Source organism: Prionailurus viverrinus, chromosome B3, assembly GCF_022837055.1.
Source record: "Prionailurus viverrinus isolate Anna chromosome B3, UM_Priviv_1.0, whole genome shotgun sequence".
In the NCBI taxonomy this organism is placed as follows: Eukaryota; Metazoa; Chordata; class Mammalia; order Carnivora; family Felidae; genus Prionailurus; species Prionailurus viverrinus.
The window spans coordinates 51,538,289-51,564,299 of NC_062566.1; the positions used below are offsets into that span (position 1 = coordinate 51,538,289).

At 40.7% G+C, this 26,011-nt stretch overlaps 1 protein-coding gene across 6 annotated transcripts in view; it reads right to left on the reverse strand.

Annotated features, from left to right (window-relative positions):
• Positions 1-399: 399 nt before the first annotated feature.
• The window catches only part of SEMA6D (semaphorin 6D), a 55,046-nt gene continuing 29,434 nt past the window's right edge, over positions 400-26,011 (reverse strand). For 2 of the 6 annotated variants that reach the window (XM_047863888.1, XM_047863887.1), the window contains 18 exons: positions 14,931-15,093; positions 14,403-14,514; positions 13,782-13,842; positions 13,620-13,682; positions 13,410-13,511; positions 13,095-13,185; positions 12,305-12,424; positions 11,523-11,611; positions 10,570-10,787; positions 10,329-10,460; positions 9,867-10,022; positions 9,603-9,776; positions 8,674-8,814; positions 8,501-8,578; positions 7,954-8,054; positions 7,536-7,592; positions 5,907-6,074; positions 400-4,116 (listed from right to left, as the gene is read on the reverse strand). In XM_047863888.1, the coding sequence (XP_047719844.1) occupies positions 2,828-4,116; positions 5,907-6,074; positions 7,536-7,592; positions 7,954-8,054; positions 8,501-8,578; positions 8,674-8,814; positions 9,603-9,776; positions 9,867-10,022; positions 10,329-10,460; positions 10,570-10,787; positions 11,523-11,611; positions 12,305-12,424; positions 13,095-13,185; positions 13,410-13,511; positions 13,620-13,682; positions 13,782-13,842; positions 14,403-14,514; positions 14,931-15,039 (3,261 nt within the window). In that variant the 5' untranslated portion in view covers positions 15,040-15,093 and the 3' untranslated portion in view covers positions 400-2,827. The remainder of the gene's footprint in view (positions 4,117-5,906; positions 6,075-7,535; positions 7,593-7,953; positions 8,055-8,500; positions 8,579-8,673; positions 8,815-9,602; positions 9,777-9,866; positions 10,023-10,328; positions 10,461-10,569; positions 10,788-11,522; positions 11,612-12,304; positions 12,425-13,094; positions 13,186-13,409; positions 13,512-13,619; positions 13,683-13,781; positions 13,843-14,402; positions 14,515-14,930; positions 15,094-26,011) is intronic. The other 4 variants (XM_047863890.1, XM_047863889.1, XM_047863892.1 and 1 more) reach the window with 4 other exon arrangements.

Genomic DNA, 26,011 nt, shown 5'->3' on the forward strand with positions numbered 1-26,011 from the left:
CAGATACCAAACAGCAAGAAATGTTCACAGGAACCTGGTTTGTCAGCTATGATTCTGGACTAAAATGACATTAAAATTTTCACGGGGGAATACAAATCACGGATTTTAAAAATGTCTGCTGAACTAGATACGCGGACAAGGTGAGTCACTGGTACGCCTGCCTCACGCATTTGACTGCTGATCAGCATAATTCATCTGGTTTTCTGACTCGTGTCTCAGTTTTTCAGTATCAGCTTTCCACAAAGAGAATGGTGGTATAACCATGACCAAATAGCAAACATTGCAAATAAGAATATTCTGGTACATTTTAAAAGAAACTCTCACTGGTGCTGATGGACTATAAAATATTTTTAAAACATGGTTAAGTCATAAACCTCTTCAATACCAAGAGGCAGGGTGTAATGATTTGTATATTTTATTTTGACTTTACATGCGGTGTTAAAAACCCAAAGTACATATTATTTACACATCCACAATACAAGTTTACAAGATATCTATACATGTTAAAGTACTCTATAAAACAGTATAGAGCCACTTCACTTTAGGGTTACTTTTTATGCCGTACCATTAAAAAAGATACAATCTGTGTTTACCTTTGCACAAATGGATAAAGCATTTAAAAATTAAATTAACAGGATAGAGACTAGATTTTATGTTAGAAATTTCAACATAAATACTGATCGAACTCACATTACAAACTACAAGGCAGCACAATGTTACAAAATGTTATCTGGGTTCACATAGAGTTACTGTTCCGTTTTCTGCACGCCGGGATTAATATCGGTAAGGTGAACTCAAACGCATTTGTTGGCGGTGGACTGAGTAGTGTTTACCGTTGGTTGGTTTAATTTACGATTAATCTGTAACATTTTAGTTGCAAAGCTGAAGTGTTTCGAGAACAGAAGTTCTAGATTTTGAGCTTCCACAGATCTCAGGGAATCACATTCTTTAGAAAGCAATATTCTCAAAGGAAAAGAATAACTCTATCAGTATTCTACAATCTGTATAAAAATGCTCTGGTCTTCTGCAACCCATCCTCCCCCAAGTCATATGTATCATCAGTGTTATCCCAAGAAATCGGTTGAACTTATTTGTCTGACTTAAGTCAGGAGCATTCCTCTGCCTGGATACTTTCTAGATTAGGTTCAATAAACCATGGTGTGGTGTGCAGCATATTAACTGCATCAGGGTTACACATCATCAGCTGTAAGTGGCTTCTGCAAAACTACCAATAAATGACTCTATGGTTTCCACAGGTGTCACATTACCCGAGAAACCTCATTTGACTTCACATTATCACTGTTTCATCCTTAGGAAAGCAGGAGTGGAATGTTTATCATGGCAAAGGATGTAATGCTGCTATTTGAGTGGATTGTTTCACAATTAATTGTTCTAGGTTGTTTTAACGATTTTTTAAAAGTCTTTTCAGGTGCTGGTTGAAAAACATTTACAACTGGCACTCGGCAAATGATGTGCTCTACTGAAAACACTTGACATATTTTAGTACTTCTATCATTCTCATGAATAAGGCACAAAATGCACAGATTCAGGTAAACTCACATGTAATATTTACAGTATATTGTCATTACCTGCATGACTTCAAAGAAAACTCTCATATTAACACAACATAGACAACATGATTGCACCACTGTTCGGTTTTCATAGACTCTCTCTGTTAGGCCAATTATAATCGCTTTCATACTTCCTTCCTCTGTCTTCTGTTTTGTTCATTTATCTTGGGGGTAGGAGGAGTTAAAGGAAGAGAAATTGTACTACATGGGAGAAACCAAACAACATCAAAATAAAACCTTATTAGTGTGTCCAAGGTTAAATACAGTGAGTCAGGCTTGGATTCACAGTGGACAGGTAAATTTTACTACTGAATACTGGTGGATAAATCAAGGATCCCTCTTAACATCTCTATCTCCTTAAGCTGGCAAGACTGTAATAGAAGTTTTAATGAATAGCAGCACAAAATTACTTAGAACTCTTACATTCTGGCATTGGGGACCATGTAAGTCAAGTTAATCATTTTGATGGTCAGATCAGCCTTGATTTTATTTCTTTCTCAAAGCTGAACCCAATGGACTGCTGTGGGAAGAAGTTATTGTCTCTTGTTCAGTCATGCGCAATGTAAACAAGTCCATAGCACAAAAAGATGCAATGGGCACCAGAACAAATCCTCATGGGTACAGAACACACACACGCACGCACACACATGTGCACGCACGCACACACACACACGCACACACACGCACACAGGCAACACAGTCCATTGGTGGCATGAAAAAAATGCCACCCTTTGAAAAAAATGCTACAGTTTGGGTCAAAGACTGGAGTTTTAGCAAATTGTTTGGTAATCTACAAGTTCATTTCTTTGAGACATTACCATTGTTTTTTGACATTTGTGCAAGAGGCAAGGTGAATGCATACAATTAAAATGTTCACATTTAATGGGAAGACCACACATCATGGTAGTCTAAGTTGAACCCATTTTCAAGTATTTGCTCACAGACTCTTCTGAGTACTGTATCAGCTCTCTATACTGGTAAGGTAGCCCCCTGGGTGCTACACATCTCTTTAGCTTCAAACAAAAGAAATGGAATGACCAGCACCTTCCTTTGTTTTCAGGCAAGTACACAGAAGCTTTGCTGTAGTAGCTACATGTGGCAAGTTCTGATGTTGCCAAAGTTAGAAAGAGTTTCTTTGGCCACTTGGTTCTCTTAAAATACAAGGGAGTCTCTTGTCTTAAGGTACCCTTACAACATCATCCTCTCAACAACATGGACAGGATAAAGCCACACGGAGAATAGCACACACTTGAGGCCTAGTAAGTGTATTTGTTCAGTGGTCTGACAGACGTGGTTTGAGGAACAAAGGAAGGCTTTGGTGGCACATCAGGTTTTAAGGACGGTGTCCTCTTTAGTCCCGTCCTAGGAAGGGTGCCATTACTGGTATAGCTGCTCTGTCTGGAGAGGGAAGGCTGCAGATGAACACTCACTGGTGTTCCCTGAATATAGTCCACCTTTGCCCCTGTGGAGGTGGGCAGGTACCCTCCACGGTTCATACTCGGCTGTCTAGATAACAAAACACCATTTGGTGAGTTTAAGTTTTTAGGCATAGCAGATATAGAGTGCCTCTGGGAGGAATTTTTGTGATAACCCCTTTGTCTTTCCAGAGAAGTCATTGGGACTCCAGGAGTGGTGGGGACGTCCACTCGCTTGGTTGGGCTGTTTCTGGGGAGAGTTGAAGGAGGAGAGTACAGCGATGCTTCCCGGTTAGGGACCTTGGGTGGGACCTCAGACATAGGTCCCACAGGATCCAGCATTAGGGTCTGGTGGGCCATCTGGATGTCTCCCATGATGGCTTTGGGGTTGCTATTTGGGTCATTTAGATGCTTCAGGAGATCATTGAGGGTATTTCTGGAATCCACAGAACGCCGGTGATCTCTTTTGCTGGATGACTTTGTAAGCGGGTGGTCAATGTTCTGAAGCTTCTTTTCAGCTTTGTGTGCATTGGAGTTTGAGAAAGACGTGTTGTAGTCATGAGTGGCATTAGGAAGAACAATGGCACTGGGGATATGCCCATGACTTAATGGGGAATGGGGTGGTGGACTAGAAGGAAAAAACTGGGGGGTTTCTTTCCTTGAAGCCCCATGGCCGTGGGCCTTGTCTGAGTGGCTCTTCATGGCCTGCAGGGTCTTCTGGTGAAGCACAGGTGTAGACTCAGGTGTGGGGAGAGCAGCCAGTTCGGGAGGTTGGCCCCGATGGTCCATTACCATGGATTTGGTATCTCCACTGGGTGGCAGCTCTTTCCGACTGGTCAACAGGTTACTATACAATTTGGGAGAATCAATATTCTGTTGATATTCCTTGACTGGGCTGTCAAAGAGACCATTCAGCTTGGCAAAGCTTCCACTGGAGTCTGTGCACGACTGGGCAGATTCTGCATCTTTATGAATCTTTCTGTTTTTCCGAACGAACATGTCGCGATAGCAGTACACTGCCACCCCTGCAATGAACGCACCCAAAACAAAAGCGGCAAAGACACAGGTGATGAGGACATTCATGTGGACCATCTGGTTGGACTCTCCAGACTGGACTTCCCATCGTACACCTGCAACAGATACACAGGAAAAGAGTCTGAGTGAGGTGCTTCTTTCAGACAATATCAGCCAGCAAATGGCTTCCTGTGAGCCAGCACTACCTTCACATGGTCCATATGCTTAGCTTGGAGGGTCAGGGAGACTCTAAAAGTCCACCTATACATTTTTCTTTAATCGCGATCAGATCCCCAGAGACATATAGGATTGCTGCAAATGCCAGGATAACTCTGATCTCCCACCGATTCCTACGTGCCTGTCTTTCCCCCCAAAATCTCTTGTAAGTAGTTGTTATCTAACATCCAAAACTCCAAGGTTTTTTGTTTTTGTTTTTGTTTTTTTGCCTAAAAATTAAGAGTTAGAAAGTAGGTATTTTCTAAATGGCCAACTTTAAATTCAAGAAATGTTTTGTCTCATGATTTTCTCCTAATTCATAAATCAGGATTAAAGGGCAACTGCTGGAATTAGGAAAACGTATGGATTGGCATGAATGTCCATTATGCTAAAATAATTAAGCAAATAAACTTATGCTATCTTAACTAGAATAAAGCACACAATTGGTTCACAAACTAAAAGCACCTGCTTGGTCACTGTTAGCTACAAATACGGACTTTCATGTTTACTTTGCTAATTTTTTTCATTCCACCTTCAGGTGAAGTACTCTTGAATTGCCTGCTATGAAAGAAATCCAGACAGTCTAAAGAAGTTTAATATGTATCAGTTAAGTAATATTATCCAATTGTCTTGAGCTATTTAAGAAATATTTAAGTTAGACCAGACGAAGAGTGAATTAGTTTATAATTATTGGGATTTTCAATGCAACCACAGACATCTAACAGTCAATCAAAGAAATGTTAGTTTAAGAGGTATCCAAGTCTGTTACATGCTATAAGCACAGTTATCCCAGTATAAGGTAAGTCAGAGGAATTCTGAAGATTCTGTTGTTTTAGGTTAGTACTAAGGCCTTTGGTCATTAGTTGTTTTTAATCACTGTTCGGGATTATGGCATTCAGTGTCATTGGAAAAGACAAAGAAAGAAAAGTAGAAAGAAATGATATTACTAAGGAAAACAAAACAGAAAGAATGATTATAAAATTGCTTACAATGAAAACATATAAAACCCAAATCAACAGATGTAAATCATAAATGACAATGCACTGGCATAAAAACTGATTGGAAACCTGATACCATAGTTTACTAAGCACCAAAGAATAGATTTTTTTCCCCCGGAGTAAGATGTCTAATAAGCTACCTCATCCAGGCAACTGTTGTATAACTGCTTCTATTAAGGGCAGAAAATGATAGTTAGGGACAAGTGCTCTGTTATGTTTTATTGCTTGTGACATTCAAGCAACTTACTAGCACCTCATATATCCTTTTCATATTGCATTCGGAATTGAAGTTAAACAGAAGGCTGGGAAAGGCTTTTAGACAAAACATCTGATATCAGGATATTTGCAATTAATGAGTTTTGTGTTTTGATGTTGTTGGGGTGGCCCTGGAAATTCTCTGCCACTGAGCAGACTCTCAGTGTCTTCGGGCAGAAACCAACACAGATGAAATTGTCTGAGTGGCTACGTCATCACCTCTTTCTTTCACAGCTTCCCACCTCTTTCATCTGTGAAGGAATGCACTCCGATATAAGCACAGAAAGCAGAGTGAGGCAGCCAGCGGAGGTGGCGTGAACAACAGCAGGGGTCTGTTTTGGTTCACCTCTGGGAAACCCTAAGTCCACTAGCTCCTCAGAGATATTAGGAATCAGGTTTCCACTCAGCAAGAGATGAGTTCCCTGGTGAGGCCTTACCCTTTGGGATACCTGATAAAGGATCAGTAAAATCAGAAGTGTTTGGGTCATCTTGAACTACAAATTTCCGGGAGCTCGTCAGTTTAGGTCTCCAGGTATCAATCACTTTAGGTGTAATTTCTGGGATACTTGCCATTGTGGTAACAGATGATGAAGATACCTCCATGTCTGTGGTGGCAAACAGATTTTTATTAACGTGGGTAGATTTTTTTTCTGACTGGTCTGTTGCATTTTTAAGTAAAGTTTAAGTCAATTTTATGAGAAATCCTATTCTATGATTTCATAAAAACACATCCAAAGAGACTACACCAAATTGCTTTCTTGCAAGGGAAAAGGAAAAACTAAAAATGAACAAAAAAGACATATTAAGCAGATTTCAAAATTAAAGACATTCAAAACACTCCTACCGAAGCCCCTCAGGTGATTAATGATCCTCATGGAATGGGTAACACAAATCCCAGAGATTAATTGCTTTTTTTCTCATCATTTTGTGAGACAGCATCATTTCCTTTCTTTTTGTGTATATGTTTAAAAGCATTTCCATGGACTGTTAGAGATGTATCCTTCACTGGGGAACCTACAGCGTAACTTCATCAGGAAACACCTGGTTATGTCCGTGTCAACACTTGGGTTTTGACCTGATAAAGCAGGTTGCTCTGCTTTACCATGGACTCCCCATCCATCTGTGCACTGAGGCCTCACACCATCCATGGTAAAGCACCGAAGCACGGATGAACCTTGCCTGTAGCCTTCAAAATGCTCGGGGAATTTATTCCAAAGAATTAGCAGCAACTCATGCAAAAGAAATGGCATTTATAAGCCAGATAAGGATGTTCTGATACATAAGACCTGCCATCCTTTTCTCCCTTCTGAAGAATGAAACTGCTGTGAGTTTTGGAAGCAGCAATAGGACCAGAAGGAACTTAACCTCTTAGCATGTGTGTTACTGATTTCCACAAAGTAGCTTTGCTCTCAGAATGTAAGCATACAGTTTTAGATTAAAACTCTGGAGACCCCCGTTCAGAGTGGCACGATGGTCACAGACGAAGGCTCCAGAACAGATACAGACAGCGGGTCGTTGAACACCTTAATACATCAGATACCGGCTTCCTTCAACAGAAGCCTTTTTCACAACACTGAGACCACAACATTCAAAGATTCCCGGGATCCCCACAAACCATTCAAAAAAGATGTCTAAAATGTATAAATACACATTTTGGGGAAATGTGTATTTGTTTACTAGGTCGTAGGAAAGGTAAGGAAAGAAGGGGAAAATAATGAAATTCTGCCATCCATTGGATATAGATGGCCAGAGGGAACATCCACAATGCACAAGGGTGAGAGAGAAGGAAGCTCGGGTGGGCAGGCGTGCAGCTGGAATGCAGTCTATGTGAATCCATTTGATTTTTCGTAGGGGATGTGCCTTGGTCAATGATGAACTGTTAACATGCTACACAGAGGTGGAGTGCTGAGTAAGAAAAAGTCTTTCAGTACCATCAGTGGGATTATGAGTCAAAGCAGAAACATGAAGGGCTGCCAAACTGCGCAAAAGGAGGGGAGAAGGGGCTGAAAATGCTGAACTGAAGGAAAGAAAAGGTTGTTAATTCAAAAAAATTAAAAAAAACTAACCAGATGTTGGACCGCCAAATATTTTGTAATCTGGTGTAGTTGAAGTAGGCAAAATTTCTAAAAGAATTAAAGGAACAAGTAATCAGTAAAAAGTAACCAAAAGAAAGCAAAAATTTATGAATTCCAATTAACTAAAAAAGTCAAAAGAAAAGACTATAAATAAAAAGATTAACCTACTGGTTAGACTACCTTTCTCTAGATTTTCTACAAAATTGTAAATGGTGAAGGAAAAAAAATAAAAGGTAAGACTCTTCTCTAATGTATCCCCATGACCAAACAGCTCAGCTTTTGCGAAGTTTAAGTTAAATGCTATGTGGTTATGTGTCCTGAGTCATTAAAAGGCTGATTGTAAAATAATGTTCACGTGCAAGTGTGGTTAAAAAGAATTGCCAGGAGGGAAAGGAAGATCCGGTCTTACCGTGGCAGTCCCCTAGGTGGGCCGTGTTGCCATATTCTGTGTCTTGTTCATATCCTCCAGCACTGTGGTTATGGAAAGCAAAGAAGTCTTCGGTTAACAGCCTTCATAGGGACACAAGTGACAACCAGAGCAGAATCAAGAACACAGACTGATTAGTAAGAAAAAATGGACATTTCAACATAGCTTGCTAAAACGAGGATTCCTGTTCAACATCTGGCCACTAAAATGTTTAAGACAGGGGAGAGAATTGTTTTTTCTCTCCATCCATTTCCCTTAGGCTACTGTCTACAATCTCCCTTCCTTCTTACAACTCCCGATTTTCTTGTTTATTTCTCCCATAAAAAAGAAAGAAAGAAAGAAGTAAAGAAAGAAAGAAAGAAAGAAAGAAAGAAAGAAAGAGAAAGAAAGAAAAGTGAAGAAAAGAAAGGAAGAAAAAAACCAAAAGCAGTATTATTGGAATTTTTCTAACATTTCTAGCTTTAGAGACCCTAGAGAAGACAGAGGCAGCTCTCAGAAGCTCTCAGCTAATGTAACAAAACATACTTACAGCATCCCTGGGGTCACTCTGCCACAAGCCCCCTGGCTTAACCAGCCACAGTATGGGTCCCGAGATGCAATACAAGACCTACATAAAAACAAACAGAACATAACTTGGATTTTCTCATCATTGAAGGCCAAGATGCTGCAAGACTCATGGTAAATAAAGAACCCTCAGCTTACTTTTTACAGGATCCGTAACGTTCACAGCGACTGAGGGGGAGGCGAATAACGCAGCTAGAGAATGCCACATACACAGCGTGATGATCTTTATCCAACTGTAATGAGATGACCTTTCTGTCCTCCTCATTCTCAGCATTACACCTATATTTTGGGATGCATTTTGAAGCCATATGTTTAGTAAATCAAAAGCTACATGAAATGTACAAGACAAGTGGGGTTTGGTTGTGCAATTACTAAGAGCTGAGGTATTTTAAGGAATATTCCCGGTAGCAAACCAGATAGGTACAGAGTTTGGGAAGTAATAAATCTGTGGTTCAACTTCTGATGCTCTGCATGGTTGGTTCAATTTCAGGTTGGACAAAGAGTTTTTTTAAGATCGCTTTCCTATTCTGGTGACCGAAGGGAACTGTTTGTGAAGACCACATTGGACTACAGGGAAGAAAAAGGACAGTGTTTCAGTACACTTAAATTTCGCTGCACTAGATGTTTCTGGGTCTCTCTTTAGTCTCCTTTGCTCCATTTCCATCACCTATTTCTTCTTTGTTTTAGTGGCCAATTATTTTTTTTTATCAGGGGTTGGAAGAGTGGCATTGCGTGTGTGTATACTTACTACCTACTGTCTGCAGCAGGTGACATCCTGAAACATACCTGAAGGTGTCGGGGGTGGTGCTAACATGTTCTCATTGCCCACAGGTGAACAACATGGGGTGAGTTATTTTAAACTCGTCAACTGTCCACCATTTTAGCCCCAGTGGACTCAGGAAGCACAACAAACTCAGGATTTATTTCAGGGAGGGGGAAAAAAACCCCAAAACACTTAATATGCCAAACCACTGCTAATTTCAAGGACTAAAAGGAAATTGCTGGATGAAACACACACCGGAAAGCTTTGAGCAGTGCTGAAAAGCATTCTCGTAAAATACACCTACTTTGCGTGGTTGTACGCTTCAATCTCTTCCAGTAATACGCTGTCATTCAAAGAGAAAGGACTGGTCTTTGCCAAAACTTTAAGCACCACGCCAGCTTCAGAGCCAACAAAGATGACTGTATAGTTCCGGTGGGGCCCAGCAGAATGGTCAACAGCGATGGCCGTCAGTCTGTACCTGCCAGAGGAGGTATGCCAAGTCAGAGGGGAGGCCGACAGGAAGAGAGGGCCTTTGAGGGTGGTGGGCTGCTGTTTCCTGCAGTCTTACCTGATCCGAGTTTTTGTGAACCAGGGCTCATCGGCGATGGGTGGGACGGCAGAGTCCATTAGCGGGTGGGATTTGATGAACGACAGGGTTTCATCAGGGAAATCGATGGAGGTTTTATAGGCTTCAGCAAGGCCATGCTTTGCACAACAGCCAGGCCTGAAAGGAAAACAGTGTGTTTTCTCCCCTCACAAACTATCTAAGGAATAAGTGTCCATTCTGAAAGAAGAGGCCAAGGAAGAAAGGAGAATGAGCGAAACCAAGGAGCATCGCTATCTCCCTGCACTCAGTGGGTTCTCTGCATTCACCCCTGCAGGGCTATGTTTACTGACTTTGTCTGCAATGCTGCCCAGGGACCCCATCCTGGCCTGGGAGGTTGGCCCCCTCTGCTCTCTGAGGATGGCTGCTTCCAGTGACCAGAGGGTTTTGTTAAACACAAAAACACTTTCTGTCTTTTTTCTTTACCTTGGCTTTGGTACTTTGTCTTCAGGGACTGCTGTCCAAACAGAATCTGGGGTTTTCTGTTCTTTAAACCGTCCTTTGAATACTTTTTCAATGTCATCCATGCTAAATGCACACACTGCAGAACCAGGAATGCTGAAAAGGGGGAAACCATCAGGAAAACCATCAGGCAATCGTAGGCCCACTCTTGGGTCCCTTAGGCAAGCACAGAGCAGTTTTTGAAGTGCCAGGGATCTGTCCTCACCTGTTGAGCTGTGTGGTAAACACCCCGACCACAGTGGGGATGCCATTGATTTGAATTATGTCTGTGATAGACTGCAGGACATCAAAGTAGAAAAATGAATCTCCGGGGACAGAACAGTTAAGCCGAGCCTTCAGAAATGAAGTCCAGTGTTTCTCCAGGACCCGCTGGGAGCCACCCATATCATTTTTACATATGCGGGCCACACGGGAATAGACAGCCTGCCCAAGGGACAAAAGCAAAGCAACAGGGTTATGAGCTTGGAGGGGGAATGGAAACAAAAAGCTGCAATTTAAGGGAGGGACACAAAAATGCTAAAGATATGTCTGGCTGCAAAGAATCTAGCAATCTTCTCTCTAGGGATTTGTACAGTTAGAATGTAAAACTAGTTTTACCTGTAAGGAAAAAAAAGGCCATTTCCCTGTTCTGCCAAACAAGCTCCCCAAGAAGCGAGCTCTGGAAATGCCTGAGTGAATGCAAACCATTCCCACACTCTGCCTCCCACCCTGTTTCTTGTATTGTTAATGAAATGTGCCATCCTTAAACTTGGCATAACGACGTTGTGATACTTTCAAATTACGTGGGCTTCTGCTGAAGCACTCAAAATTGAAAAGTGGCCTCTACTTTCCATTCTGTCTTTTGACTCTGACAAAGAATAAACTACCAACAGATTTCTAAAGTGTTAAAGAAGCATCCATAGCTCAAGGGTGCCTGAAGAACACTCTCTGTAGTGACAGAAAAAATGAAACCTTCTCAAGGCCCAAGGCTGCTGTTCTCACTCTGGTCGTTGTTCAGGTGTTTTCCAGCAATTATTCTCATGATAAGCAACTCACTTCTTTGCACTTGACCCTAAATGCACTGAGTGCTGGAAAATACACAGAGTGCATAACTCTACTGAAGCGGGCTCGATTCCACGCAGGACAAGACCATAAGATGAGTCAAGTGCATATACTTGCCTTGCCTAAATTATTATGTTCCACAGCAATTTCTCGAAAGAAAAAATACACATAGTTTCCATATTCTATGGCATGAAGAAAATGTGGCTCTGAAAGAAAAATTGAAAACAAACTGGTTTCTAAAGGATACTCCAATTCGCATAAGACCCCAACTGCTAGGCATGACTGACAGATACTGCATGGCTACATACAAGCCAATGTGAATTTCAATACACCAGTGAGCTCCAGGAGTGCCAGTATGGGGGTGTGGAAGCTTCAAGGAACCCAGAGTCTTTAATGTCAGCTAATGGACTGTAAAAAGCCTACAGGAACTGAACTACAGCAAAGGTCTTTGTTTTAACAGATTTATTCATTAACCTATTTAACTGGGGAAGAAAACTCCTTACACTGAGAATAAAAAAATCCTGATATCTGGACTCCAAAGAATAAGACAGCTCTGCAGATATGAACTAATTGATTCTCACTACTAACTCTGCAGGATAGGTAGGTGGGCGTGGACTGGGAGCATATGTGCACTTAGAGGTAGGCACTTTGGCACACAGAAATGAGATCTCTCTTTTTTGAAATCACTAGGATAAAATCGTAGATGAATCTACTTTCCCAACATGGCTACTAGTCTCCTCTTTCCTTGTCAATGCTCCTGTTCACAACTGAAGCAACTTGGACTTGCCCTCTGTAAACAATATAAAGTCATGCACTGAACCTCCTGATGCCACGGCTCCTGTTCCCACTTGGCCATCCCACCACCCTTGGCATTCACACACCCTGCTTTCCAAAGGTACCTTTTATCCATTTGGAATCATATTTTATTGTGCGAAGGGCAGATCCATCCCCCATGCTTCGATAAATAACAGCATCACTGGCCAAGAAGTCAGCCACCGTGGCAGAATATAGCTTCCCATCTGAAACCAGAGTTATAATTTGGGTAAGATGACCATAATAATCCTGTAGTGTGTTATCCTATGTAGTGCTTTCCTTCAGAGTGCTTTCACCTGTTATCCCTATGTATACAAATAAACCTAGATCTGATGCTCATAATCAACCTGCGACAAGTCGGCCCATGGTATTACCTAATCTTACAGATGAGGGATCTAAGTATCAATAAGTTAAGCAACTTATTCAGGGTCACTGACCTAGTTAACAACAGAGCCATGTGTGAGACTATTTATAATATGTTCACTTTTTAAAATAATTTTTTAAAGTTTTTTACTTATTTTGAGAGAGACAGAGACAGCACAAGTGGGGAGCAGCAGAGAGACAGGGGGAGAGAAACCCAAGCAGGCTCTGTGCTATCAGCTTAGAGTCTGATGAGGGCTCGAACCCAGGAAACGTGAGATCATGACCTGAGCTTAAGTTGAACGCTTAACTGACTGAGCCATCTAGGCGCCCCTGGGTGCCTTATATGTTCACTTTTAATCCCTGTTTTTGGGAAATTTTTTTTCATAGCTCCTAGACTTCGAAACACCTATATCAAGGTAGCTACCCCAGTTATGAGCTTTTTTTCTTCCTTTAAATTCCTTTTTACCTTCAATGTCATTAATCATTTATATTCATTACACTAAAGGATCTTACCAGCAAAAAGGGCAACATTGGTTTGTCTGGCATCAAATGGGCATCTTGCCAGGCCACTAATTTCCTCCCCGTCATACTCTAAGGTATTCAACTATAAAAGAAAAATAAATAGCCAGTGTCACATCTGTTCAATGTACCTGTTTGTAGGCAATGCTCCTTTATTTGTACTGAAATTCTATTTGAAGAATTTTGTCTTTATTATTCCATAGCATTAGAGATAAATGGGTTATAGCAGAAAGGATTCAACTCTAACAGCATGGCAGTGAGGGGAAAAAAAAGTTGGTACAAAAAGCACACCGTATGAAATATACTTACCCTATAGTATCTACACATGGGATTGAATGCATTGGTACCACATACAAAAACCATCTCGTCGTTTCTTGGGACAAATACCTTAATAAAGTTGTGGCATTCATCCTAAAGAAAGTAATAATTCAATTAATATTAGACATTCCATAGGCAGACACCGTGGGATGAGGCCCACATAAAGACTAACTCTGGCAGACACTAGTCTGTATTACTTACTTTATGTTTGCCTTTCATGGCACAGTTTTCTCGGTCCTGTTGTCTTGACCGCCATGTCAGTTTCTGTAGTAATCAAGCAAAACCAAAGTTCAATATTTTAACAGAAAAATATTGGACATTATTCAAGTTCTGAGGGAATGCAAATAAATTTCACTCACTCACCTTGTTTGGTATGACTTCTGTTTTGGGGATTTCATTTAAGTTTACCGTATAAACTTGATCCCTGTTGGAAACAAGGCAGTACGTCAAATCATGTGAATGCATAAAAATGTTAAGCTGCTTCTTCTTATTTTATTTTTACAGATCTGCCTTTATTGTATTTTGGAGATCATTTGGATTTTCTATGTCTCCCACAAAGTCAACAAAGAGTATTTTTTCATTAGTGAGATGCTTTTATATATTGCTGTGGTTAGAGAGCAAAGAACGCTCTTCTCTTCAGGCATGGGTCAAGCTGCTACTTGGTATTAGCATAGACATACTTCTAATATTTGCTTGAATAATTCCAAGTTAAAAAAGAATAAAGAAAGATTTTTTTTCCTGCTGCTTTAGGAATAAAGAATGGTGTATGATTTCTTGATGGCAGTAATAAAATAGCACCGCTGAAGGCTTTAGCTCTGTATTTTGTTCCTGGTACACAACACTGCCTCTTCTCAGTGAATATTTTTGGCTACTTGCAATTTTTGATCACAATCACATATTAGTTTTTCATGAACTAGACACATTAATGCAAGCACCACAAGAGAAAAGAATTTTAATCTAATAAACCAACCAGAGGAAAATTACCTGCCAGCAATATAAAGTGTGTCTCGAATTTTCAACATCAGCTGAAAGTCCAGCCTGTGCTGGGATTCATTGCCCGAAGGGCGTCCTCTAAAAACCGGATATTGCCTTGAATCTGCAAGTAAAAATGGGCTAAACCATCAGTCAGGATTATGGAGCTGAAGAATCAATATACAGCATTGATTAGCTGTATATACTAGTTGTAGAAGGGTTTTAACTAAATTCCTCTCTTAAGGTCTTGAATATAAATGAATAAAAGACAGGGAGTGTGAGCAAATGGTCTTTTTCTTTTAACTGGAAATATATAACCTATACATGGGTTGCTTTAGAAAAGCAGCCAACAAAGCTGTCCCACTTTCTCTAAACACTAAGAAATGATTATGGATAAATTAATATGCAAAACATTGATTAGACATAAAAAACAAACAAACAAACAAAAAAACCTCTCTTTCTAAAAACAAATACACCTAGAAAATCAAAACCAAAAAAGCTCTCTTCTCAGAAAAGGGGAATGTTCTTAAGGTTACTTACAGTGATAGTCGACTGTATTAAGGGGTTCATCATCTTCGGGAAAGCTGACTGCCCTCAGCTGGGAAATCATCAGGAGCAGCATGTAGGCACAGAGCAAGAAGCACCTCATGGTGGGCCAAGGTGAAGTCAGAGCAGCCCCTCCTCAGAAATCCCACTTAGCTACCTGGAAACCAGAAACAATTTGGAAAGATCTCTATGGTGTAATGAAACTTTCTCATTTGTAATCAGCTCCATTTGCGCCACCAGCTCTCTCCAGGGCCCTCCTCCAGCCAGGAATCCTGGCAGGGCTGGGTGAGGTATCTCTGAAAATACAGGCAAAAGATGGCACCATGCCAGGTCTGATTAAAGCATCTGGTGAGCATATTGAAGGTTTAGGCACATTTGCAAGAGTTTTTTGAGGTAACTACGTATGTCATCGCAGCAAGATCACCAGAACCACAAACAGAAACGCTGGCTGCTGACTTGGCAAGAAGATGGGCTAAGTTGGGATTAGAATTTTAATTAAACTCCAATCTGCTTCCCTTCCCCCAGCCTGAAATACAACCAGTACAGCTTGTCTCTGACCCCCACCCCACCCCCCACCATAAAATGCCCAAGCTGCCTCACAAATTTCCAGGGAGCTGACGGTCCTGTCGCCTCTCATCAGACCTTTGCTAAAGGCATTGCCAGATTCCCAGCATTACTCAAGCCTTCGTCCTAAATCCTAAAGTTGAACAGTTCCCTTAGCTTACTAAGACCAATATGGAGGCAATGACATGAATGACATTGAATCTGGGTGAAAGAGAATTAAAAGAAATGAAATGATTTCACGATCTATCAATTAAGCAGGACAGCACTGAGGAGTCACAGCTGACACCAGACCACTGGGGATGTCTACCTCTTTACATAAAACCATTTGGACACAAACCAATACCCTAAGTATGCCTATCCTCTTAGCTTTACTGAACTTTAGAACTGTAGGGGGCCTTAGGGACCATCTAGTCCAACCCCCTCATTTTTCAGATGAGAAAACCAAGGGCTGGAAAAATTAAGGGACTCGCTGAATTTCAGGGAGCTATTTAGAACATGATCGGGGTATAGACTCACATCACCTGTGTCCCCATCCGGGCTCTTTTCATCAAATTACATGATGAAATTAACTTTTTTTTTCTCTTCAAAAAACAGCATTACAAAAAATATTTTGGGGTAATGAATACATTCATTATCTTTGTTAGAGTGATGTTTCACAGGTGTATGCATAAGTTACATTTTATTTTATTAATTTTTTTAATGTTTATTTATTTTTGAGAGAGAGAGAGACAGAGAGAGAGAGAGAGAGAGAGACAGGGTGTGAGTGGGGGAGGGACAGAAAGAGAGGGAGACACAGAATCTGAAGCAGGCTCCAGGCTCTGAGCTGTTAGCACAGAGTCTGACGCAGGGCTCAAACCCACGAACCGCAAGATCATGACCTGAGCTAGTCTGACGCTTAACCAACTGAGCCACCCATGTGCCCTGCATATGTTACATTTTAACTGCACATTTACATATGTGCAGTATATTGTATGTCAGTATCTCAACAAAGTTCATAGCATTAACTGTATAATATTAACTGTCAAAAATTAAAAAAATCTTTAGCTGGTACTAATTTATTTAAAAAGTAAATTAGAGCTCTGTTGGGGCAATGGGATTTTTTTTTTTTTTTTGAGACCATAAATGCTCTATTCTACAACAATACTACCCCTTCCTTAGCCATACTTGTCACAGCTACTGTACTGAATGGTATAACATTTAGCTTTGTCACAGTCTCATTTCCCTCATTTCCTAACTTTAGGAGATCACTTCAAATTGTGGGTGAGTCCAACTACTCAGCTGGGTACTTACTATGCCTCTTCTATCATCTGAATGTCAAACACACAGATGTACAGGCATGGAAGCTATGCAATACTCTCAGTGTTGGTCTTTTTAACTAAAGTAGAAGGCAAGTAATATGTGAGTTTTAGAATTCTAGTTTTGCAAAAAGAGAGAACAATATTGCAATGCATTTTCTCCTAATGGAGGATGAATCCAGCAGTAAGTCAACACACTGAAAATGCCCTGCAAAAAGCATGGTGGAGTGGGATCTGTGGCAGTATCGTTTTGTACTCAAGGCGAAAGAGTGTGAACGTTGGCAAACTCGGACTTGGGCTTGGATGGACATCCACCATTATGAGCTGTTTGACCGGGTGAAGCTTCTTCAGTCTCTTTGAGCATTCATGTCTTTATTTGCAATGTGTGGATAATACCACCTCATCCACTTGGTGAAAAGGAACTAACTGTCTCCCTCATTCAAATTCTGAGCACAGTCAGTCCTCCTCACCCATTGCCTAGGGGACATCATCACATGACCTTGACCTTAAGAATCCGGGCAGAGTCTGGGAAAAAGATGTACTAAAATATTAAAGCTATTTGGCCATTTTTTTCTTAAAGGATTTCTTTAAAATACAAAAATATTATGTTTAGAATAATTTTGTACAACTTGAGCCTATTTATCGAACCTAGAAAAGAAGGTAAAAAACAATCACTGTCAATCCTACCATCCTAATGCAACAAACGGAATGATTTGGTTCTACCTTCTTGCCACATGCACATATTTCCAATCATGACAAGGTGACCTCTTTTAATGTACCAGTTTTTCTGAAGCAGCGTCTTCCTGTCTCACTTTTCCACCATGCTTCCATGTTTTGCCATTTATACAGGCCCTGGAAAGCTGAAGTAGTAAAAAATATGAAATGTCGCCATAAGAAGAAAATTCTGCTATGATACCCATCCCAAACTTCATCCTCTGGATGGAAGGTCACTGGTGTTTCTGCCGGGTAACAGGGGTAAAGATCAGGAACACCCATCCATTCTAAGGACACTTAGAAATATTTGTGTGAAAACAAGAGGCAGATAGTTCTGTGAATCTTTTTCCACCATGACAGGTAAGTTCACATCATGTGGGCAGAGCCTTGATGTCCCAGACCTCAGGACAGGGAGGGGCCCTCACCAGGAAGGGTGTCTCTCACATCTGTGATTCCGGCATTGAGGCTGAGGATGAAATCACTGCTGACTCACTGGCAAGCACTAAGTTGCCGGCTGAGCTATCATTTCCTATAACTCATTCATCTGACACTGCAGAAAGCAATTTCTCCCCATACCCCACCCCCACCCATCTCATCCTCTAAAAATAAAGCCCCACCACTAATTGCTTCCTGTCCCTGCATAAAGCTTTATTTAAAAAAAAAATACTTTCAGATTTGCCATAGAAATTATAAATGGAAGTATTTAATGTAAAATATACATCAAAGTAAGACTAAATGGGGGAGGCACGGATCTAGAAATAACCAAATACCTGAGAGAAATGAACCAAAGAGAACTTCTTGCATGCAAACCCCTCAGAATATCTGGCTTTTACCTTATTTAAGGAAGTATCTCAGAATTGCATGGCCCAGGAAAATCATGAGACTAGTTTTGCTGAAGGAGGACAAGTTAAGAGGCAGGGCAAAATGCTGGAAAAGAATATAGACCTTGGGGTTTGAAAAGTCTGAGTTCACACTTGCTTGTGCCATTTACTTCCTGGCTCTGGGACCTTGTTTAGGTTGACTTCACCTCTTTAAGCCTCAGTTTCCTTAAGTGCAAATTAGGAAAATTGCCATTACTACCTCATAGGCTCTTCTGAGGATGAAATTAGACAATCTATATAAAACACCTAACATAGAACCTGGCCCATAGTAAACCTCTAGTAGATTTTCACAGGTATCATTATGACTATTATTGTTATATATTATTGGGCAAAAATGGCCCTAGAAGGGGAAAGAAATGCTTTCTCTTTTATCTTGTACAACTGTTCACAAACCATTTATGTATACCATTGTAACAATGGTAGGGGTGCTCCTAGAGGATTAAGGTACTGCTTCATGGACATAGATGCTTCCAAGGAGGAGGAGCAAGCCACCTTCCTCATGCATAAGGTTACAGTAAAGAACATGCTGATAAGAGATTTTTCCCTTTAGCCAGAGAACAGGGGAAACTGAGTAAGTACATTTTTGGTATTATATATAGGCATCTCCCACATATTTCTGAGGTTAAAGCCTAAATGTAATGAGAGAAGCTCTTAAAAGCAGTTCAGAGCTGTCAAGATAGCAATGGCTTGAGTGGCAGAATCCTTGAGAGAAGGAAGGATGGCAGGAAATTGGATCCACACTTGGCACTTGATTTTATATTATGGAATTTGTTTATTCTTAAGCTATCTAAAAAGGAGAGTGTAGCTATCCAGAAAAGCCAGATTTTGGGCAGTATCAAGTTGAGGACCAAGAAGGAGCCCCCATAAATACCAACAGGCTCTCTTTTGGATCTCCGAAGATCTACATCTTAGGAAGATCCTTCCTAAGAAGAGGAAGCAAACATGAGGTAGACCAAACTACAAAAACTCCAACTTGGGGTCCAATAAAATAATAAAATCTCCCACCACTCTAGCTCCTTGCATAAAAGATGAGGTGAGTCCTCTCTAGAGGAAAATAATGTTATCTGGAGTGTACATTTTTTTATACAAAATGCTTAACAGCAATTACTAAACATTCCAATAACTAAGACTAAGAGAGAAAACAACAGAAATAGGCTCATAGGTACCCAGATATTATAGTTATTAAACATAAATTAAAAAAAAATAATTGTTTATTTTGTTCAATAAAAAAGATGACAAGATAGAGAATTTCACCAGAGAACTGGACTTTATTAAAAAAGAACTAAATTGAAATTCTACAACACAAAAGCACAGTCATCAAGCATCTTAATAGATGTCTTTAGCAACACATTTCTTGTAGCTGAAGAAAAGATTAGTGAACTAGAAGATGGGTTAATAGAAAATATCAGATAGAAACATGGAGAGCAAAAAGGTTGGGAAATACAGATTAGGGAGTAAGACACACATAGAATCTTATGAAAACATCTAACATTAGAGTGCCTGAGAGTGAAAAGAGAGAGAGAAGTGGACAAAAGCAATATTTGACAGATAATGGCCGCATTCTTTTTCAAAACTGACAAAAAAAAAAAAACCATGTAAGTCTCACATTCAAGAAACTAGAATTTCTAAATACAAAGAAAAACACAGTTAAACACATCATAGTCAAGATGCTGAAAACAAAGACCAAAACAATGTTAGAAGCTGAAAGACATTTTACCTTCGAAGAAGCAAGAATAGTACTGACAGCTGACTTATCAATAGAAATGATACAATCCAATAGGCCATAGAATGACATTTTTAAAGTGCTGAAAGAAAATAAATTTGGGGGCTAGAGTTATATTACCAGTGAAAATATTCCTCAAAAATGAAGGCAAAATCAAGACATCTTAGACACATAAAAGTCAAGAGATTTGTTGTTAGCAGATCCAAACTAAAAGGAATACTGAAAGGGAGTTCTTTAAGCAGGATAACATATAGGGTTGGTTAACACAAGTTCTTTTTATGATTATAGCATAGTGGCCAAATTTGAAATTCATGAATCCCAGATAAATAAATTGGTTTAGAGTTCTTGTCTCTTTGAAACTTATATTTGTGCAAAGGAAGTGAGAATTCAGGAATGAAGTAGCCATACTTTATCCCCAGCCCAAAGACCCCAGGGACACACCAGAGACATGCTGATTTTAAAGCTCTACCCTAGCTATCTTCTGGAGATGCCACTTCTTGAAGAGGTGTTCAGACTATCATGCTGCATATACCTCAGGATCCGAAAGTGGAGTTGGTTCCTCCCACTTTCCCAATTACTTCTCCAGATCTTGGACCTTCATGCTCTTGCAAACAAAAAAAAAAACCAAACAAACAAAAACAAAAACAAAAACAAAAACAAACAACTTTCTATTTGAGGTTCTACCTCTCCTCCTCCTTTTTAACTGGTAACTTCCTAGTCACTTTCTCTAACAGACTTTTCAAAGATTTTAGTAGCTTCAGTCTATGCTTCCACTTTGGCATGTGTCAAAAGCTTTAGCTTCTTCACCCCAAAACTCATTAAGTCAAGCACTGCATGCTCTGCTGTCAATCTCTTGTCCTTAACGCTTGCTTGTCTGACCATTTTCACTGTGACTGCTCCTCCTTCTCATCAGGGTCATCAGTCTACCAACCGATCTAATTTCTTCTAATTCACTAGCCTTTTGCAATCTGGACATATCACCTTATCCTTCTTAGATGTAACAGGCAATAGTCAATCATTTCAATAATACTTTAGCTTATATTCTAGACTCCTTCATCCTTTGTATCCTTGTCAGACTTTGTTGAAAAGTTCTTTCCTTGGATGGAGTCAATCATTCACCTTCTGCACTTGCCCCAGAATAGCTGAGAACCAGTCAAGACAACCACACACCGGGACAATTTGGTAGTAACACCACAGAATTCTTGGCCCCCCACCACATCTAGCACGATCATCTGTGGGGATGCTATATTTCCCTATGAGATATGCCTGCTCCCCAAATGAATACGTTTAAGCTTTTCCTACTGTCTTAAAAACCCTCATCTATTCCTTCTCACTTTACTACACTCTTTCTAGATGCCCCACAGCTACCTCACTCAGAAAGTAAAAGCCATGGGATAGGAACTTCTTTACCTCTCCTGTCCCCTTTCCATTACCAAACAGATTCACTGTCTGCATCCTTATCTAGTGTTTCTTCCTCCCGTCCTGTTTTAAGAGAGACTTTCACTTCCCAAGTCCTCTCCATGTGCTTTAAACCCAACCTTTTCTGTCTTTCCTGGAATAGAAAAAAAAATGACAAAAACATGGATTATATTTTCCTCTCTCTGGTATATTCTCTAACTTTTCATTGATTAAATACTATCCGTCAGCACTTAATCTGTCTAAGCTTCTCTCATCTCAAAAAAATGGTAAAAAAGCTCCTGTGACCCCAGATTCTTCTCTAGCCCCCACCTTCCTTTTTCTTTCCATTCACGGGCACTTAAAAAAGTTTTGTATTCTCACTGTTGTCATTTCCTCACCTCCCACTCATTCTTCTACTTCCTCTGTTCTAGCTCCTCTCTCAATAACACCTTTCAGTAAAGACAGGATGACCTCCAGGTAGCTAAATGCAATGGATGCTTCCAGTCCTGTCTCCTAGGATTGCTCAGTAGCTTTAGACACAGTTGACTGTTCACAGCTTTTTAAAACACCAACTTCCTTTATATCACATTCTTCTGACCTCTTGCCTATTCGGTCTGACCTTCGTTTGTCTCTCATGTATTTCTAGATGAAACAAGCATTATCTTTCAGAATATAAATCTCATACTATTATTTCACAGTCCTCCAGTAACTTTCTCTTACTCTTAGAAGGCCCTGATCTGTGTAATGGGGCTGTAAGACTTTCCGTGTTCTGAGTCCTGTCTCCTTCTCTAGTCTAATTTGAGCCTATATCCTTCTTTACTTGTGTTCTACCACTCTGGCCCTGTGTCTGGCCCTGCAATGTATCATTCCACCTACTTCCATCAAGTACTTTGTTCCTACTTTCACTCTGGATGGCCCTTCTTGTCTCTCATCTTTGGCTTAGTTAAGTCTTACTAAGTTTTTAGAGTCTAGAGGGTATTCTTCTCAGTGTCAGGGGATAAGCATGTGTCACAGTTGTCTATACTCGAGACAATTGTGAATGAAAGGTGAATGAAGGAAGAAACAAAATAACTAATCAGGTGTCCTGAATCACCACGAGCCCTGCTGAATCTCTCAGGGCAAGATCAGAATTTTGGGCTCCCATCTAATCTAAATGTATTTAATACTGTTAAAAAAAACAAACAGGTATAACAAAGAGCAGCAGACCCAGGGAACCCTAGGTTCGACTCCCAAATAGCACTATTTCTTTTAGTTGAATATTCTGTGAGCTAAATGAAAGAATGGGGGTAGAACCTGAGCTGCAGCACCAGGGACAGCATTCATTCTATAGCACATGAAATTCCAGGGGGCACTGTTCACACTGAGAATGATAGCCAGCTCCTGAAGTTACAGGAGTTATAGGTCTACTGCCTAACAGCCCCCCACCCCCAGGACGGAATGGAAAGGTAGAAATGGGTTTCGGTTGACTGAAAAAGAGCAAAGAGAAGCAAATTAGTTGCCATTCTTTGGAGCCAATCAAGACAGGGTTGTAACTGAAGGTCAATTACAAAAGGCTTATGTTTATACAGCATTCACTTGCCTGGATTCTATGCAGTATGTTCTGGTTAGGGCTGTAGGTTTTAGTAAATGTTTAGTCAGAATTATATGACAACCAGGCTGACAGCATAGCCTGTTAAATATAAGAAAGTGAGAGGAAGAGATGATGAACCACTATTAGTCCAGAAGACGCTTAAGCAGAGTTGAGGTAGGTATTCTGGGACCTTCTAAGGAGCTGCCTGAATCCAGGCTCACCAAGTGACGCTGGACTGATGGAGTCTCTTGGAGTCTCTTGTTTAAGGAATCTCTACTGCTACCCCACTGACCTCCACCCAATCCTCTCTTACACACAAGCTTGGGGACCGGGTGCCATATATGAACAAATACACCCTCTCTTACTCTGGGCCAGGAAGAGGTGGCTGAAAGGCCCTTGAGTCTGAGATCTTTCTGTCTTCTGGGAACTTGGGTGCCCAGGTGAGAGGAAAAGGCTTCGAGAGCTGTGATGTTAATGTCACTTTATAATCAACCATTTAAAACACTGTCCCATGGCATGTTGAGGAAATGACAAATCAGCTCTCTGACTCACCCTCCACACAGCTGAGTTCCTGCTGACAGATTAGAATCTGGAAGGACATGCATCTTCAAGGAGCAGGGAAGAGTCCCCATGGGGAACTGGGGACTTGGAACAAAGAACCTGTCGGGAATTCTTCTCCCACTGACACTGGAAGGAGAGGGAAAGCACCGGGAACCAGGAGATTTGGGATCGCAGACTTGCTGCGTGATCGCCAAGTCATTTCACATCTCTGGCTTAGGTTTCTTCATATAATAAAAAGGAAGGGAGTGGGGGGTTGGAAATGTAGGAACACTTCTTTCTCTTAAGAGTCATGATCTCCTGAAGGCTGGAGGAGAGATTATTGCTTCCCCTGCCTACTCAGATAAATGTCCTGGGGTAATCCCCACTGCCCCACAGGTTCTTTCTCCTCAATGTGTGAGCATCCCAAGTGACTCCCATCACAGACAAACAGAATTTTCCCCGATCCTGAGGCAGTTTCTGTTACCTCCCTGTCTTTCACCTCCTCCACCAAGTTTCTTTGAAGAGATGTCTGAGCCCATTTGTCTCCACTTTTTATTAAATTTTTAACCCACTTCAGTTTAACTTCAGCCCTTGCCCATCAACCACCTAATTGGCAAACCCAACTCAACCCTTATTCTAAACCTTCTTTCATCTCCGCAAGGTATTTAATCATGTTGACCTCTCCTCAGTTCTTGAATGTCTACCTCTGGCCTTCATAGTTTTTTCCTTATCTATCTAGCTACTCCTATTCAGCAAACTTCCCCAACACACTCACTCTTAGATGGGATTCTTCACGGTTCCACTAGGCTCTTTGGAGATTCACTCACCTTACACCCACCTTTTTCACTACCACCAATTAACTGATGAATCCCAAATCCACATGTCCAGCACAAACCACATTCCTCAGTTATAGAGCCAGCTGTTCAATTCTTTGCCAGATATTTTGACCTCAGTAAGATATAAGCAATTTAAATTCAGAAGGGACAAGCCTGAACTTCATATATGTTGCCCTGACTTGTCCTCCTGCTAAATACCTTATAGAGCACATGGTCTCAGCTCAAAGTGCCAGGGTTCAAATTCATGTACTATAACTTCCAAATATGTGACCTTGGATATATTATTTCATCTCTTAAAGTCCCAAGTTTTCTCACCAAAAATGAGGATAATTGTAGCACTTACATCATTACAGTGCCTCAATGAAATAATCTATGCAACACATATAACTAAGCCTTTTGTACATGATAAGGATTCAATAATTACAACTACTAGTATTGTTCTTATTGATATTTTAAATATCCTACTCCATCACTTAAGCCTTAAATTTGAGAGTCATCCTAGATTTCTCCCTTTCATCCTCTCCAATCTGTTAGCACACCCTATTGATTTTTCTCTTCCTTGTTCTAGAATGCACTCTTAACCGGTTTTTGCTCTCCTAGACTTAAGTTCATTCTCCAAAAAGCCACTAGAACGATCTTTCCAAAGCACAAATAGTATCATGTTACTTTCTTTTCTAAAAATAGTTTAATGGTTTCTAAAGTCCTCTATGATAAAATCCAAGTTCATTTCCAAGATTTACAAGGTTCTTCACAATCTGATTCTTGCCAGCTTCTGTCCCTCAAATGCCCATCTTGGAAATTGTCTACTTATCACCACAAACTGTCCCTGGTCTTTACTTCTGGCCATTCTTCCCCCCAACCCCTAATCCCTCTTCTCTGGCCACACTGCTCTCCTAATGATGGCTAATCATACTGTAGTACCACGTAAATACTTGTATTACAGATCTTATCATTTCATAGTAATTACCTGTTTTCACAGTTTCTCTGCTGGGATGCTCCTGGGAGAGAGAAGATCTTATTCATCCTCTATCCCAGCATCAGGACAGGAAATGGCATCTAGGAGGTCTTCAGTCAGTATTTAATGAATACAGGAAGAGGTAAATATACAAAAGAGGTTGTACATGTGACAGGACTCTGCTATGGCACAGGTGCCACATGAACATTTCTCTACCGTTGCCTCAAACACTTAGAGTCTTGAGCCTACAATTGCTCTTCTAGCACACAATCCTCATCAGCCTCCAATCCATGAGTTTCCAGGTGCTGCAAAACCAACAGATTCTTTACAAACGGCAACAGATGCCTCTTTTCACACTTAGCCATCATTAACAAATTGCTCTTTGATCCAGGAGCCATGGGTAACAAGGGCCAAAGGAGTTAAGCAATTTCTGCCACACACACCTCGCCCCTCCACTGGAATTCCTGTTCATTTTGAAGCTTCCCCAGAACAAAGAAAAGGAAAGCAGAGCTGCTCCTGAGATGAAAGAACAGGGTATATGGGACTGGCAGAGAAAGAAGCCTGCTTGGCTCCCCACTACCCAACAAACAAAAATAAAA